We start from the raw sequence: 17,470 nt of genomic DNA on the forward strand, positions 1-17,470 counted from the left end.
CTAGACCGATAGCTCACGTGATCTACTGTGCGCATGCGTGTGGAAAGGCTACGGCGCAAAGTGAAGTGGGGAAGATCCATTCCTCTGTCTTCTGTGATCGTTCGAGTGTGTTAGACGTGTTAGGCTCAAGTCAGAGAGTTAGAATCAAGAAAGTTAAATTCGATCATTTCGTATTAGTTCAGTACTTCGGGGTTGTGGTTAAGATGCCGAAGAAGGTGAACAAGATATGGGGCGGTCGCAATGGTCGAGGAAACTTATCTGAAGAGAAGCATTATTTCGGTGAGTTAACTAATTCATTACCATAACGTCGCGTCTCTCATCACGGGATTATATTTGTGCGGCCGTCGCTCATAAACGCATTATTTTAACAGATTTCACGAACTTTTTATCAATACGCTAAATTATTTCCCATGTCCAACCTAATATTTTATATTTCTTTGCCCGATTCCTTTTTTTTGCGTCGCTATGCAACGAAGCCATCGATGCTTACAAGAAAACAAAATGGCTGCCATGCACGGATGACTATATGCGCCTAAATTTTTACGTTTTTTCTGATGTAGCTTACAAATTAATAGAGAAAATTATATGAGCGACGGACTAATTAATGAATAAATTATGCTAAATTTGTTACAAATAATTATCTTAATCGTTTAACTATCAAGCATTTATACTCCGTTTTTCATCTGAAAACTAGCAACAAGTGTGTGTGTGTGTGTGTGTGTTCTTAATCTTTTCTTTTACAATTTGTAAGATTATCAATAAACATAATATTCTTTTTTACTTTTATGTGAGATGATTTAACATCGTTATTTTTATATCTTTATGCTAAAAAATAAATGCATTGTATTAATAGCAAGATACTTAAATTTGTGTATTATAATAGAATGATACTGCAAATAATTTTTAATCAAAATCTACTAAATTTTTTGCAATAATCAAATGCTTAACTCAGTAACTTTCTACAACTTTTTTCATATTTTATGCTTAACCGTTTGCAGTTTATTTGAAATCTTGTGCAGGATCTATTCTCTTTTCAGGTAGTTGCCTGACCCACATTAGACCTTTTCATGCTACAGACAAAAGAATGGAATTTTTCTAGATGTTAACCATATGCTTAGCTTCTACAGAAATTTTCCTTTATATTTCAAAGTTTCACATGTATTTTAGAATAAATTTTAATTAAAATACTAAATTTTTTGTAATAATCAAATGCTTGACTCATTAACTTTTTGCAACTTTTTTCATATTTTATGCTTAACCGTTTGCAACTTATTTGAAATCTTGTACAGGGTTTATTCTCTTTTCAGGTAGTTGTCTGACCCATATTAGACCTTTTCATGCTACAGACAAAAGAATGGAATTTTTCTAGATGTTAACCATATGCTTAGCTTCTACAGAAATTTTCCTTTATATTTCAAAGTTCCACATGTATTTTAGAATAAATTTTAATTAAAATACTAAATTTTTTGTAATAATCAAATGCTTGACTCAGTAACTTTCTACAATTTTTTTCATATTTTATGCTTAACCGTTTGCAGTTTATTGGAAATCTTGTGCAGGGTCTATTCTTTTTTCAGGTAGTTGCCTGACTCAGATTAGACCTTTTCATCCTACAGACAAAAAAATGGAATTTTTCCAGATGTTAACCATATGCTTAGCTTCTACAGAAATTTTTCTTTATATTTCAAAATTCCACATGTATTTTAGAATAAATTTTAATTGAAATACTAAATTTTTTGTAATAATCAAATGCTTGACTCAGTAACTTTCTACAACTTTTTTCATATTTTATGCTTAACCGTTTGCAGTTTATTTGAAATCTTGTGCAGGATCTATTCTCTTTTCAGGTAGTTGTCTGACCCATATTAGACCTTTTCATGCTACAGACAAAAGAATGGAATTTTTCTAGATGTTAACCATATGCTTAGCTTCTACAGAAATTTTCCTTTATATTTCAAAGTTCCACATGTATTTTAGAATAAATTTTAATTAAAATACTAAATTTTTTGTAATAATCAAATGCTTGACTCAGTAACTTTCTACAATTTTTTTCATATTTTATGCTTAACCGTTTGCAGTTTATTGGAAATCTTGTGCAGGGTCTATTCTTTTTTCAGGTAGTTGCCTGACTCAGATTAGACCTTTTCATCCTACAGACAAAAAAATGGAATTTTTCCAGATGTTAACCATATGCTTAGCTTCTACAGAAATTTTTCTTTATATTTCAAAATTCCACATGTATTTTAGAATAAATTTTAATTGAAATACTAAATTTTTTGCATCTAAAGCAATTTTTTCAACATAAATTAACAGTTATAAATAAATACAACGATATGAGAAACAATCTAGGAGCTAAGACTAGATATTATATCTTAATATTAGTCTTAGCTCTTGGACCATTTCTCATATCATTAAATTTTTTAATTGTGAGTTTTTTATAATTTATTATTATTAAGTAAATATTCTAAATAATTACAATATATATTTTTTTCTAATAACTTAACAAATGTTCATCTTATATTTGGAAATTACTGCATTGCTAGAAAAATGCATTCCTCGAAAAAAAAGTAAGATTTTTCTACCTGAAGCATTTGCTCAATACCCAAAATGCCTTTTCTATTACTCTTCCTTTTTTTAGGACTTTAGGTAGTAAAAATAGTTGTAATCTTGTTTGAATATCACTGCTTAGACCTTTTTGGGTCTATATAGACTTGAATAGACTTTTTTTATCTGGAAAAGCTAAAAGGACAGAAATTTTTTTAAAACTGAAAGTCAGGCATATGGGTAACACATTAGGACTAGACTAGAATATAAGAGAGAAATAGAATTCCATTCAACGAGGGTTATCCAAGTAGGCAAGATTCACCGAAAAGTGCAAATCGGCTGCAGGCCTAATAAGATATTCTATATAACCTTCGTTGGATATGCCTGACTTTCAGTTTAAAAAAAATTTCTGTTCTTTTAGCTTTTCCAGATAAAAAAAGGCTATTCAAGTCTATATAGACCCAAAAAGGTCAAAGCTATGATATTCAAACAAGATTTACAACTATTTTTACTACCTAAAGTCCTAAAAAAAGGAAGAGTAAAAAAGGGTAGAAAAGGCATTTTGGGTATTGAGCAAATGCTTCAGGTAGAAAAATCTTACTTTTTTTTTCGAGGAATGCATTTTTCTAGCAATGCAGTAATTTCCAAGTATAAGATGAACATTTGTTAAATTATTAGAAAAAAATATATATTGTAATTATTTAGAATATTTACTTAATAATAATAAATTATAAAAAACTCACAATTAAAAAATTTAATGATATGAGAAATGGTCCAAAAGCTAACACTAATATTAAGATATAATATCTAGTCTTAGCTCCTAGATTGTTTCTCATATCGTTGTATTTATTTATAACTGTTAATTTATGTTGAAAAAATTGCTTTAGATGCAAAAAATTTAGTATTTTAATTAAAATTTATTCTAAAATACATGTGGAACTTTGAAATATAAAGGAAAATTTCTGTAGAAGCTAAGCATATGGTTAACATCTGGAAAAATTCCATTCTTTTGTCTGTAGCATGAAAAGGTCTACTGTTACCCTTTTGTTTTATAGCATCTAGGCTGCTCATGGTATTATAATTATTATTATGTTATGTACTTTAATTTTATAACATAATAATAATAATAATAATAATAATAATAATAATAATAATAATTCTGTAAACAATGAACGCGGGGCAATGTGTCCCAAAGCTTCATACGATTTACAGCTAATATCGTCCCTGAACACTGAGTGTCTTACGTCTTCGCGAGCAGCCTACATGCTATGAAACAAAAGGAATGGGAATGACTGAAAAGTGGGAAATAATGCATAATAAAATAATATTGGAAATTTTTTCGTATATTTTGAAATTTATTTTATAGCAATCAATAATCAATGTATATTTTATTTTCTGTGTTTGAAAAGCGCATTAAACAATAATGTTAAAGATTTTTATAACATTTAAAGTAGCTATTTCATAACTAAGTAGTCATGATTTTGTATAATTTTAATAATTATTTATTTTTGTGCAGGTCATGACGATCGTGGTGGTAGGAGTGGTGGATCTCATCTTGGGAGCACCAAGCCTCGTGTATCGTTCAAGACGCATAGGATTAATAGGGAGATACCGCGTAACTTAGCTTTAGCGAGTTTAGACGAAGACATTCCGATGACTGGCAATTCCAACAATAATACGCGGCAAGTAATAGTTAGAGAAAGGGATAGGAGTGATAAGAATTGGCAAAGAAGAATTTCACAAGGAAGGAATAGTCCATTACCGAATAGGAATTTTGGGAAGGGAGGCCCACCTGGTGGTTCAAGATTGCGGCAGTTTCCGCTGGGAGAATGTAGTTGGTACAGAGTCTATGTAAGTATTTTATTAAACCATGTAAATGTAATGTATGAAGAAGTAATTGACACTTTGCGGTCGAGGTTTGCAGCAGGCAAACTCATTGTCAACTGCGTGGACAAATAGAAACACTTTTTAAAAAACTATTGTAATTTAAAAAATTTTAAATTTCTACGTGTTAAAGGAAAAACCACGCGTTCCGTCGGCAAAGTGTTGAGATCATTTTTTGTCCATGAAAGAGTTTAAAACAAATTTCTACTACTGTCTTATATATTACAGATACCGTATGGCCACAAGTATGAGAAGGATTATGTTTTGAGAACTCTCTTGAATTATATGGCACCTGATGTCTTCGTTCCAATAATGGTAAATAATCTCTTGTGTTCTTTTTATCTAAAAATTGTTATATCTTAGACATAATTAACATGATGTAACACACTAAACATCAGAATATTTTTAACTGCATTTGATAATAGATACACACATTATAACATTATAATAAATAAAATTCAAATTAAAGATATAAATATTTTTATGATAAAATATGGAAATTTATTTACAGTATAAGGTCATGGAGAATGAAGCTAGTTTTTACATCGACGATTACAAGGTGGCAAACACATTGCAAAATTGTGATCGGAAGATTACTATGACCGATGGATTCAAACTGCAAATCAGGGTGAAGCCGTCGAGTCCAAGCTTCATAAATGACATCGATGAGAAATTGAAGGAACGATTGAAGCAAGCCATGTCTAAGAGATATGTCCAGGAGACGAATGCCTTGGACTTAAGCAAATTTCATCAAGATTCAGGTGAGAATAATAAAATAATTGCAAAATTGTGTGTGTGGGTGGAGGGGGGGGGGAGAATTAAAATTTACATTTATTTATTTATCTTGCAGATCTTGTTGACGAGTATTTCTATGCATTGTTCCGCACTCCATTGTTAATGGTAGTGTTAGATATTGTGGTCCAGCATATTCCCGATTTAGAAGCATTGAATTTAGAAGGCAATAAGTTAAATAATATCGACAAGCTTAATGTTCTAAGCAAGAAATTCCCAAAATTGAAGATTTTGTACATTGGTGATAATAAGGTGAGTGATTAAATATGAAAATAAGTGTCATTTGTTTATTTATATTTAATTTTAATGTCTTTTATTATTTTAATATTTGATATCTACATAGAATCTAAATAATCGCATTTTATTTGAATTCTAGATAACGAATATTCATCAATTAGACGTTATTAAAGATCTGAAGTTAGATGAGCTTAGATTAACCGGAAATCCCGTTTGCAACAAGTATAAATCTCGGCAAAGTGATTATATAAGGTAATGTATTGTTCTATCAAATTTCTCTTTCGAGAAATATTGAAATATATGAATTTTTGTATTGAAATATTGAAAATAATTCAATACTGTTTAGAAAGGATATCGTGAAAACAAGTATGATATTCAAATATTTTTGTATTGCTCAAAGAATTTTCATCTTTCAATAAAGTAAATATCTCAGTGGCTGAACTTATTTTATATTGGACAATTTAGATTAATTTTCAATGATTTTATTAAAAATAACAAATTTTTTACGAGCAATTTTTTTTACAGTGCTGAAAAGAAATATTTTTAATTAATTATAAAAATAATTTTATGAATTTTTTGCAAATATTTAATTGAGTATCAGTTCTTAATTATAATTTGGATTGTACTTTTGTTAAGTAAACTAATCTTTATTATGAAAAGATAAAAAAAATATTATTTGATAGAAAAAATTATGTCTTTAATAATTAATTTATAAATGTTTAGCCACTGGAACGTTTACCTCTTACAAGGAAGCAGGCACGAGTGTTCTTCCGATTTTGTAGCTAAAAATCAGAAACTCAGACATTTTTCTTATGCTTGTCACAAAACTCACAAAACATATACGCTTTCTCACATGTTTATTTAGGGGTTAAACCGTTATAAGCTACATAGCATATTTGATTTTGAAAAAATGATTGTATCATCAAAACTATAAAATATATGATAAATGTTTTGGGTAAAAGTTTTATAATTGCAATAAGTTAATGAATTTTATAATCGTGCATTTAAATTTTCCAAAAATATATTTTTTAATATATCTTTATTTTTTGTTATTATTTTTATAAATTTCAAAATTTTTGTCAATAAAAATTTAACATAGTTTTTTTTTTTACACTGAATTCATCCATATATATAATAATGTTATTTTTCCAAATTTTAAAATCGTAGGGAGACACTTGTGTGTCCGTTTCCTTGCAAGTTTGCTTTAAATAACTTAAATTGCAAATATTAAATTACAAGTTTGTAAAAATTAACCCGTGCATTATTTTTCCAATGTAATTTCTAGTCTTGCACGGAATTTATTCTAAATTACATCAAATAGAAGATTATTTCTTAATAATTTCAGAGTAATAATTTAGATAATTTATCTAAAATATTTAGATCAAACTGTATGCATTTTTTTTCCTGTTTTATAATACCTGATAACAACATGTTTCTGTTATTGAACTATTAACACGGATCATCGGATTTTCTTTGTTCACCGCAGCGACGTCCGAAAACGATTCCCGAAGTTGTTACGTCTGGTGAATATTTTATATTTTATTTTACATATATATAACATATATATACAAGAAAACAAAAAATATATATATATATATATACAAAATTAAATTTTCTTGTACGCATATATGTGACTAAAATTTTTTGTTACGTTTAAAGGACGGCATGGAGTTACCACGACCGATTGTATTCGATGTTGTCGATGAAGCGGCCAAGGTACCACCATCCCAAAGGATGTTCGTCGCCGATGCAAAAGCACAGGAAATAGCAAGTCAATTCTTACAACAGTATTTCGCGATATTTGATAGAGAGAATCGGCAACCTCTACTTGATGCATACAATGAACACGCGTGCTTTAGTATGACGATAACTGCCAGCCATGTTAGCAAGTAAGTATTCCAGCAACGAAATAAACCAAACAAGTACTATTTACACTATTTTATCAATATTATGTTCTCCTTATCTATCATCTTATATCAAGTAACTTGACACACTGAAATTTCTTTACAGGTTAAATGGTTATCTTATCGAGAGTAGGAATTTGTTTAGAATAAATGACACAATCAGAAGACAAAAATTATTGAAACAAGGCAAATTGCCCATTGTTTCATTCATTTCGCAAATGCCACAGACAAGGCATTTCGTAGATACTTTCACGATGGACATAGCTCTTGCTATGGTAAGTTGTCATCATGAATGATTCAAGTCGTATCATTAAGTTGCCAAATATATTAAGAAATATGTTAATTTTGCTTCATGCGAAATAAAAATGGATTTATGTCACGATATATTTTTTGTTTGTTTACAGCAAGCAATGATGTTTATCACGATTACGGGCTACTTCCAAGAGATTAATACTAAGGAGCAGCCTATCCGCCACTTCAACCGGACATTTGTAATTGTGCCGGAAGGAAGTGGATATTGTATTTGTAACGAACAATTGCATATTAGTCAACCGTCTGAGACGCAACTGAAGCAACTGCATCAGCAACTGAACAGTACTCAGCTTCCTCAGACTCAATCACAAGCGCCGGCGTTATTAGAGCAACAGTTACCTACGGAAACGGCAAAGCCTATGGCTTCGGAATTGAATGAAAATATCAAACAGCAAATGACCGTCACACTTAGTCAGCAAACGAACATGAATCTAGAATGGAGCTTGAAGTGCTTGCAAGAGACGAACTGGAATTACGACAACGCGCTCTCCGCCTTTCAAGAATTCTTCAAACGAGGTCAGATACCGCCGGAGGCATTTGCGAAATAAATACGTAAGTGGCTAAGGCAACTCGTTTCTGTGATAATATCATGTAAAGTCAGAGAGCGTAAATACTGTAAGATAATTTCAAATCTTGATTCATGTTCTTTCGCTTATTTAGCGTACATATACTTTTTCATTATATTTAATGTCATAACCTAAACGGAAAATTATCTTTTGCCGATATTATATCATTGGCAACAAATTATGATTATTCTTAGGGAGTGGGCGGGGGGAGGGGGGAGGGGAAAAACAAAGAAAAATACAAAAATATATGCATATTCATTTTTTTAGATAGATCAGGCTTAAGTATTCCGGTTAAGGATATTGTAATGTCAGGAATCAGTCTTGTTCAAATTTACATCACATAATTATTATAAAATGTAAATTTTTTAAGACGTGTAAGGATGAAACACAGTTAATCTACTTGACATAAAGTTGTGTGATTAGAAAACTGTTACTGAAAATGTACTTAAAAAATTTTATATATTTTATGTGCCATTGATAAATGATTGATAATGTTCTATAAAAAACAAAGATTATAAGTGTATAATATTGAACAAAGTCTGATTTTGACATATTGATTTGGAAAAGGAGTATATATATATATATATATATATATATAGAGAGAGAGAGAGAGAGAATATATAGGAACAGAATATCATATCAATTGACTTTAAATAATATTTTGTTAAATTTCCGATCTACAGGTTATGATATATAATATAAAAATGCAAAAAAAAAAAAAAAAAAAAAACAACTTTATTTGCATAATTCTTCTTAGGATTAAGGATAAAAATATTCGTAACTTTACGTTAATTAAAAAGAATAAGTTGAAAATGATATACGCCACCACATAGCGAGGACTATGTGAGTTATTGCAAAGTAGAAATGTGAATGAGTAAATCCAAGTAATTTTTATTTTTTTACTTGAAGATCTCAAATAAATGAAGTAAAGATTACTTGGGTTTATTTATTCGCATTAATTATGACCGCGACGACTTACACATTTTTTACTTAAATTGATCGATAGAAATTGTAATGTATCTTGTAAACGTTGAGAGATAAAATACGAAGATAAACAATGAATAGCTATTGATAATTTTGTTACATATCAAATGCAACTTATATTTTGAACAATATTCATTATTTTTCTTCATACTCCTTACACTCTTAAGCGTTTACATTACAATTTTTGCCGATCCTTTCAGTTTACAAGTACTAAAGAAAAAAAAATTTCCGTAGCATTCTTAGTGTATCAAAGTAGGCCCCAATAATTTGTCAGCATTTTGTATAGTGATGTTAAATGAGAGAGATATGAAAAATCAAACTTACAAGAAAAGAACAAGACGCGGATTAGATATTGATATTTTTCTTTCAAAAGCAGAGAAGAAAGGAAAGTTAAGGAGCTTTATACATCAATATCGAATTGTATATTTTCTAAAAAGTGTCTGTATTTTTGGTAATAGAGATACTACTTTTAGTAACGAATAAATTCAAAAGGCCTTTATGCTTGTAGAAAAAGCGTCTTGTAACACTCTATATCTAACATCACTATATGCATAAACAAAGAATCGTACATCGACAGAATAAAGTAAATGCAGTCAAGATGAAACTTGATAAAGCCTGAATAATTGAATAAATTTAAAATAAAAACGCAAATGGGCTAGAAATATTTTCAAACATTTTGGTCAATTATAAGACTCTTCAATATAGTTATTAACTTAAATTTATCGCATCATCACATAAATTTCGCAATTATCTTAAAAATTTCTAACACAATTACAACTATCACAAACAACTGTGTTAGTTCGAGCAGCCCACTTGCATTTTTATTTTATAGTTAAACAACAAAATAAGTTTTTTTATATATATTCAAAGAGATTCATGTCATGTATTCTTGCTTAATAATGAATCTTATGTGCGCGATTTATTGCGAATGATTTAGCTTTTTTTATGTATATTGAAGTTTATAGCTTACATAATTGTTTAGTTGGTAGGATAATTTCTTACGAAAAAAAGTCGCAAAAACACTTCTAGAAATTAATCGCGCGTATGAAAAAGTGTTTTCGAAATTGTGAATGACAGCACTACTGCATCGTTCTACTCTAACTTTGTATATATTGTAAATAGCATTATAGCATGTACGATTGTTGAATGCGTAAATCGTTATAGGTGTAGGTTTTTAAAGAAAGTTTGTTACACTATGTGAGCGTAAATGATTTAATATTTGGATGATTTGATATTTCTTTTATTTTAAAATATGTGCTCATGATGTATATAAGTGGAGCACATTATTTAATTTACATTTTACTGGAATAATTTGCATCGCACACCCACGCATCAATAAAATGACATAGAGAGAGAGAGAGAGAGAGAGAGAGAGAGGGAGAGAGAAAGAAAGAAAGAGAGGGAGGAGTCGCATACAATGCCAAAGATGGTATTTTGAGTTCCAACTTCAAGATTATATCCGGAGTTCTAACTCAAAGTCCAGTGTGGGATTGAAATGTACTGATGTTGAGAAACGTTGAAACTCATCTCCCAAACATCGACTGGTGTTATTTGGCACTATTCAGAGGAGGAGGAGAATAACACAGCTTTCTTTCGAGAATTTTGTTTCGTTCTGCGAAGAAATGAAAGGTGCCTAGTAATACGAAACTGCTTGATTGAAGCGCATTGCAGCTATATACATCTTATGCATGCAGCTTGTTACGAACAATGTTGGCGAACAGTGGATGGCAGTACCTGCATTTCATCGATTCTTGTAATGAGATGTTCTACGTGTTTAACGATGATTGCTTCTTTGGTGTGTGGATGTGTCGATGTGTCGTTAAACGTATACAAACTCCGTATATTTTCTTATTAATTCATGTAATAATTTATTGCAACAATATTATTAATATCGTAATACAATCGTCTTGGTGGCAAATGATGAAAAAAAAGACATAATTTATGCTCGCATTTTGTAACATATAACTAGGAAAAACAATATTCATATAAAAAGAAGCGAATATATATTTTGATATGTAAAATGAAAAAAATATCAAGTATATTTCTAAATCATATAGATTATGCGAAACAATATTGATAGAAATTATAGAAAACAAAACATTTTTCTTTATATCCTTATGTGCGAAGAATGAATGATTAGTGAATATATTTATTCGTAAAACTTATTCTCTTGAAAATTTATTTACACATTGCGAATGTTACATAAATGTACATTGTTCTTCTTTCTAGGGTAAATATCGTCAAGTATTGTTATTAATGTAATATATATTAGATATTAGGTGAATGTTATATAAAGATATATATAATGTAAATATATTTATATAATTACATAAACCACAGTTTCATAAGTATCAGTTTTTTTATATGGGCAATACTGTAAGTTAAGAGAAAATATATGATTTTTAGCAAATGATAAAATAATAATACATCTAAAGTATATAACCAATTTTCGTAAATATAGGTATGTAGTGATAGAGCTTTTTAACTCGCTTAGAAAACAAACTTAATATCAATGATATCTCTAAGGTGGCATGTCCATCTTTTAGTAGAAATTTTTTACTCGATTGCATCTACGACTTCCATTTCATTTACATTCTCTGTTACCTGTAAATAATATTTTATATTAATTATTAGTACAATTTTAATTTGCTAGTATTTACAGTTATACCTCTCTTGTTTTTAAAGCCAATAGTTCCTCATTTGTCATCCTTTTGAAAAAACCCATCTAATTATGGCAAACAACAATCGGTGATCAATGATGTATTTTATAAAAATATAATACACGACAAAAGAGCTCTTACCCTATTTAGGAAAATAATGACCACGCATAATAATATGAAACCTAACGAGATCGATACAGGTACGATCCACATTTGCAATTTTTCCCTCTTTGAAAAGCTAAATTTCGTCGTGAGAGTCACATTACGTCTGTAAGATATACATTTGTTAAATTATTAACATTTTATTGAAGATTTTATAACAAATTAATAATTTATGTTCTGATCATATTTAACGTTCTATTCACCTAGTATCTACGTCGGGAATTCTATTTGCTGGTTGTATGATTTCAACATAAGCATCCGTGCTGAACTGTACAATTTTTGTTTTCTCTGATAATCCAAAAATATCTTGAAATAATTATATAAAGTTAGAACACACAATAGCTTACGGTAGAAATTATGGCATTTATTTTCATTTGACTAATACCTTTGAACTTCTTAACATCGACAGTTAATTGCATCACTAGTTTGCCAACATCTTTTTGTGTTTTTAATGCGCTCAGATTGCAGTGTACCGTCGAGCAATTGATGCCGTATACTGAACAATTTACATATATAACATCACTTTCTCGCGCTGCCAGGTTATCATTTAATATTGTTGAATTCGGCATGTTCTCAGCAGACAACTTTTGCGACATATACGATACAGATGTACGACGGCTTGTGTCTCTCTTGAATATATTATGCATAACGTTTAGCGTATGATTCAGTGTTTCATTATTATTATTGAGATTATTTGCATTTGACGTTATATTTTCTTGGAATTCATCCTGTTGAACATCTATTAGATCTATTCCATTTGATGAGCAATAATAATTTTTTCCAGATATAAATATCTGGAAAGAATTACATAACATTACATACATTCAGAAAGTTATTACAATTATTTATTATATTTACACAATGTTACTATTCTCTTTCATTAGATTGCATTAAAAGTTTTGCGTTGTTAATCAGATACCTACCTGCGGTTTATACAAAACTACAAAAGAACCCAAGTCGTTCATCGCTGATGGTACATTGACGACAAGTTGTGCCTCTTCAAGAGAAGTCGCACCAAATTTAAATATCTGATAAATATGTCGAAAAGTTATGTTCAATTGATCCTCGTGCAAAGCAGGTATATAATAATCTTCTTCAATCACATTTCTGCAATGTAACACATGTGTCACTGTCGAAAATAGTTGGTATTTTTTTTTTCTTTCTAAAGCATACTGACCCATTCAATAATAAGGACACTTCGCTTTGTAAAGTGAGCAGGGATTTGGTCATATTTATGCCACGATTTACGCTATGAGTTTGTATTTCCATGAAAAATTCTAGAACGCGTCCATGCAATGAACTGTTCGTCAATTGTCTCATATCCAAATCGAGTTTTATAACTTTCTACAAAAAATTTACCGATGAATTCCTTTTTAGAAAACTTTTAAATCCTCCTTTTTCAAATGTCATAATTTTCAAGAAGATTCGAAAATTAATATTCATTTTTTTACAGGATTATAAAAATTCTATGGCATTAAAATTACGATAAAATGTGTCAAGAAATATTTTTACCTGTTCATCCGTTTCAAATGGATTGCCGACACTGCAAATGATCATCAAGGCATCTCCGTCCGTATCTTCCTCGCAGAATGGTAGAATACTGCGCAATACAATACCGTCCGGAAAAGTAAATATAATTTTCGTAAGATACGCCGGCTCAGCATGGTTCTGCAAGTGTGTCTCCAAAGCGATATCATTGGAACCAATCATCCACGAATCATTCTCCCTACATGTTGTATTTTAGTGAGATATAAAATGTTTAGTACGAATGAGTGGTGATTTTGTAAGTACTTTATTTTGTACAGAGTAATACTTGCCCAATTCCGCAAAATTTCATTGTTGCAGAAATGTTGGAGTGGCAGATTCTGTCTTCCCCGCATTCAATGTCAAAAGGAAGCAAAATTTGCGTACTCCTCGCCTTTCTATCTCTGCTTTCAACAGGACACGTTTTGCAGAATTTATGCGCAGACGAATTATTATGTGAAAAATTATGCGATGCATAAATAACGATTGGTTCTATGAAATCTTGAATATTATCCTGCAACATGTATTACCAGAACATGATGTCATCATTATTAACGGAGCGGAACTATAGATGTTAAATGTGTCATATTTACCACAAGTGGAATACTAATATTCACACACGTATGAATTGGAGGGTCCGTGGAAAACAATTCCAATGAAGTCTTTTTGGTACGTTGATACTTCTTGTCTATTATAAGAGAGATCTTGAACGCTGTAAATTTTAAATCGAAATTTATGTATCGTCAAAAATTATTATGACAAATTGTTACATAATACTTTATAACTCACGGTGTGTATATGCCATATCATAGCCATGATATTGAACGCACGCTTCAAGGAAGAAAGAGCTAATATTCTTTTGTAAAATGCTCGGATCAGTGGAAACAGTTAAATCTGTTCTCACAATGGGTTTACTCCGAAGTACCGTGACGTGTCCTGATTTATATGCGCCTACTGCGATATCCGCATAACTATGAATAACATAAATGTAAGTAAATAGACAAGAACACAGAAAGCAAAGAAGTTTTAATGTTGAAAAGTGCACATATATATATAATAAATTCTAAAGTTATTTTTTATTTTCCAACTTTTAGAAACGTAAATGACGAGTTCATAAATTTCAATCAATATAAAACATGATTTACAAAAAAGAATGTAAAATTGCACAATAATTTACTAACCCATTGTTATCTATGTCAACTGGTTCAGATATCGAAAATCCAAACGTTTGTACACCTTGTATCATGATCCTTTGTGATGCGACAGGTCTTACTTTATCTTTTAAATCCGCATTGCCGTTGTAAACGTAAATTACTCCAGAATCTTCCCAAGGTGCGCTCACTATAATGTCTAGAATTTAACAAAATAGGTTTTCAGAAATAATGAAATGTTACCAAGTCTTTATTCTAGATATTATTAATCACCACTAAAACCATCCCCGTCTAGATCACCGCTCGCAACAGCGTAACCGAATTCTCCGTCCTCTTTGGCGCCTTCTAAAATTACAGCTGCTTCGAATTCCTTCTGCATAATAAATTTAATAAATTTCTTAGTATAATTTATATAAAACATTTTTTTCACTTGTTTATATCATAGATTTCCAAGTTGATCGTTAAAATATTAATACATTTAAATTAATTTTGATAAAATAGTAGTCGTTTTTAGAATGGAAATCTTTGGTTCATATAATAACAAAAGTTTACCCTCGAACTGCCCAAATATATATAGATTCTGCCGTGATCGTTTCCCCAGTGCGGAGCTCCGATCACAAGATCGTGCAAACCGTCGTTATTTAAATCACCGGTGGTCAAACTAGCTCCGAAAAACTCGCCTATATCACTGCCATAAAGACGAGCGACTACAGATGTAAACTTTTCATTCGTTTTCATTACAGCGACCTGTTAAAAAACGTTTAATATTGTAGTTGTTATATCTGGAAAGGAAATCAACATTTTACCTGTCCTGTTTGATTCCATCCTGGATCAGCGCAGGCAAAAAGAGATTGAGTTGGGGCGAAATAATATCCCGATGTTACCGTGTAGCCTACAATAATGTTGTAATTTGATCAAAATTCATTTCGGGATGCTAAAATCACGTGATAGAAATTTTATTCGATATACGATGTTCATACCAAACTTTGAGTTTTCTGTTACAGAAACTATCCTTGATGAATGTGTATCTTTACTGTAAATTTCATCAAAATTGCTTGTCGCCAGACTTGCCACATTCACGCTACCATTTTCCTCATCAGATGGTCTTCCTATAATGCGGCTTATATTTTTTGCTTTTTTATCCTGTAATAGTCAAATCATACTTAGCCGATAATATGCGGAAACATTTTAGTTTCAATAAGATCAGATTTTTATACTAAACAAAGAGTAAGAATATTTTAACAAAAATACATAAAACTTTAATATCATTAACTTACCAGCGGGGATTCAAAACTAACGGAGAAACCATGCATTGTATGATACCACCACTTTTTACTAAAATCTAATATATTTAATTTTAATGTTCTTATTTTAATTTGCGAATTTTTCCAAACAAAAATCATTCTTGTATGATTTAATTATATTATGGAGGAGAATTGGAAATGCGACAAGAAAAGTAGAGAGTATAGATGCAAATTATAAAACAGGTAATTGACAAAAAACAACCAAAAAAGTAATAATAAAAAAGCACATACTAATACGTCTAATATCAGACGTTTCCGCCATTACTGTCGTCGAAGATATCCGATCACTGTAACACACGCCTTCCATAAGATTTATATTTACATACTGCCATGAATAATACCATGAAAATCGTCTATTTGTTCGTGGTGCGCATATCTATTATAAAATAGATAAATCAATTAAATGCCCTGTGATGTATGTTGATTTCTTGAAGTTTTTATATATACCGTAAAAAAGCCGCTATTTCTTTCTATCGACATTGCAGCACCGAACCAGGAACGTTTCTTATATATTAACATATTCACATTGTTATAGAATACGTTTTCGTCTTTGATAACAGCTGGCTCGATTTCTTCGCAAGAACCCGGCAGACTACATCGATAAACCACACCGGGTTCGTCCAATTCTTTGGAAACTGATCCCGTATAATTCCCACGGGGTGCTCCTATGAGCAACCTGTTGAACAAAAATATTTTCACGTGATTCTAAGAACATGTATAATATCAAAATAAATAATATCTCGTAAATATAACAGTAGGGAGATTTATTCTAAGTATTTCCAATAAGATATAGAATGGTACGTAGATAAGAAAATAGAAAAGAAAAGAAAAAAAACGAGTAATATACCTGTAAAACACAAGCAAATTAGTTAATTAAACTAGTCATTTTGTTCAATATTTGACAAATATGGTAGCAAATATCTTTCAACGTTTTTCCTTTTAAGTTAATTTTGTTTCATAATACGCTGTTATAAGACATTTCATAAATTTTTGTGAATTAATGCACATTACCATGAGATATTCTTCTGGAAGTCATGATGGAGCAGCACCGAGTAGCCGAAATAACTGCGTTGAAAGTTCGTGTGTATATACCGATTTATATTAGTTGCACTATCCGGATATAATATCGGATAATTCGTATCAATATTGTACGCAGACACAACTAGAAGATTGAAGAGTAATATGAATTGTATTGTCATTGTGATGCAACACGTGATCCACAATTTTCTACTATAAGAATAAGTAATAATATGCATTTGCCATGTCACAACAGATTGACATGTGTTAAAAGCTTTATCACTTTTTTAAAATACGTAATATATAATTGTAGAACACAGAAAATATATAGAATTGCGCAAAAGTAATGAAAAGTTATTTTCCGTTACATGTGTGCTACTAGCACTTGTGGTACAAAACTTAGTAAGAAATAAAACCGTGGTTTGTCAC

The 17,470-nt window shown here is 30.4% G+C and overlaps 2 protein-coding genes and 1 long non-coding RNA gene across 4 annotated transcripts; 2 read left to right on the forward strand and 1 right to left on the reverse strand.

Annotated features, from left to right (window-relative positions):
- The first annotated feature begins 63 nt into the window (after positions 1–63).
- Positions 64–8,972, forward strand: sbr (small bristles). The gene is made up of 10 exons (XM_012379432.2): positions 64–279; positions 4,061–4,395; positions 4,657–4,743; positions 4,940–5,189; positions 5,279–5,472; positions 5,597–5,709; positions 6,944–6,980; positions 7,117–7,346; positions 7,468–7,636; positions 7,766–8,972. Exons 1-10 carry the CDS (start codon positions 204–206, stop codon positions 8,219–8,221), a joined length of 1,947 nt encoding a protein of 648 aa, XP_012234855.1. The 5' UTR covers positions 64–203; the 3' UTR covers positions 8,222–8,972.
- Positions 8,973–10,901: 1,929 nt separating this feature from the next.
- LOC105679412 (integrin alpha-9-like) lies at positions 10,902–17,436 on the reverse strand. Its single transcript, XM_012379441.2, has 20 exons — positions 17,036–17,436; positions 16,472–16,700; positions 16,256–16,400; positions 15,998–16,062; positions 15,701–15,863; positions 15,527–15,612; positions 15,273–15,467; positions 14,994–15,093; positions 14,751–14,919; positions 14,359–14,540; positions 14,163–14,281; positions 13,863–14,083; positions 13,558–13,771; positions 13,223–13,389; positions 12,969–13,152; positions 12,431–12,839; positions 12,249–12,351; positions 12,025–12,151; positions 11,892–11,948; positions 10,902–11,827 (listed from the first exon to the last, which is right to left on the reverse strand). The coding sequence occupies exons 1-20, from the start codon at positions 17,278–17,280 to the stop codon at positions 11,780–11,782; spliced, it is 3,228 nt and encodes a 1,075-aa protein (XP_012234864.1). The 5' UTR covers positions 17,281–17,436; the 3' UTR covers positions 10,902–11,779.
- LOC136998069 (uncharacterized) lies at positions 13,704–14,971 on the forward strand. Of its 2 annotated transcripts, XR_010888639.1 has the most exons (3): positions 13,704–13,828; positions 13,891–14,238; positions 14,382–14,971. It is a non-coding gene; the product is annotated as an uncharacterized lncRNA (long non-coding RNA). The 2 variants fall into 2 exon arrangements; XR_010888638.1 differs by having other exon boundaries at positions 13,891–14,971.
- Positions 17,437–17,470: the final 34 nt, after the last annotated feature.

This window comes from Linepithema humile, chromosome 2, assembly GCF_040581485.1.
Source record: "Linepithema humile isolate Giens D197 chromosome 2, Lhum_UNIL_v1.0, whole genome shotgun sequence".
Lineage (NCBI taxonomy): Eukaryota > Metazoa > Arthropoda > Insecta > Hymenoptera > Formicidae > Linepithema > Linepithema humile.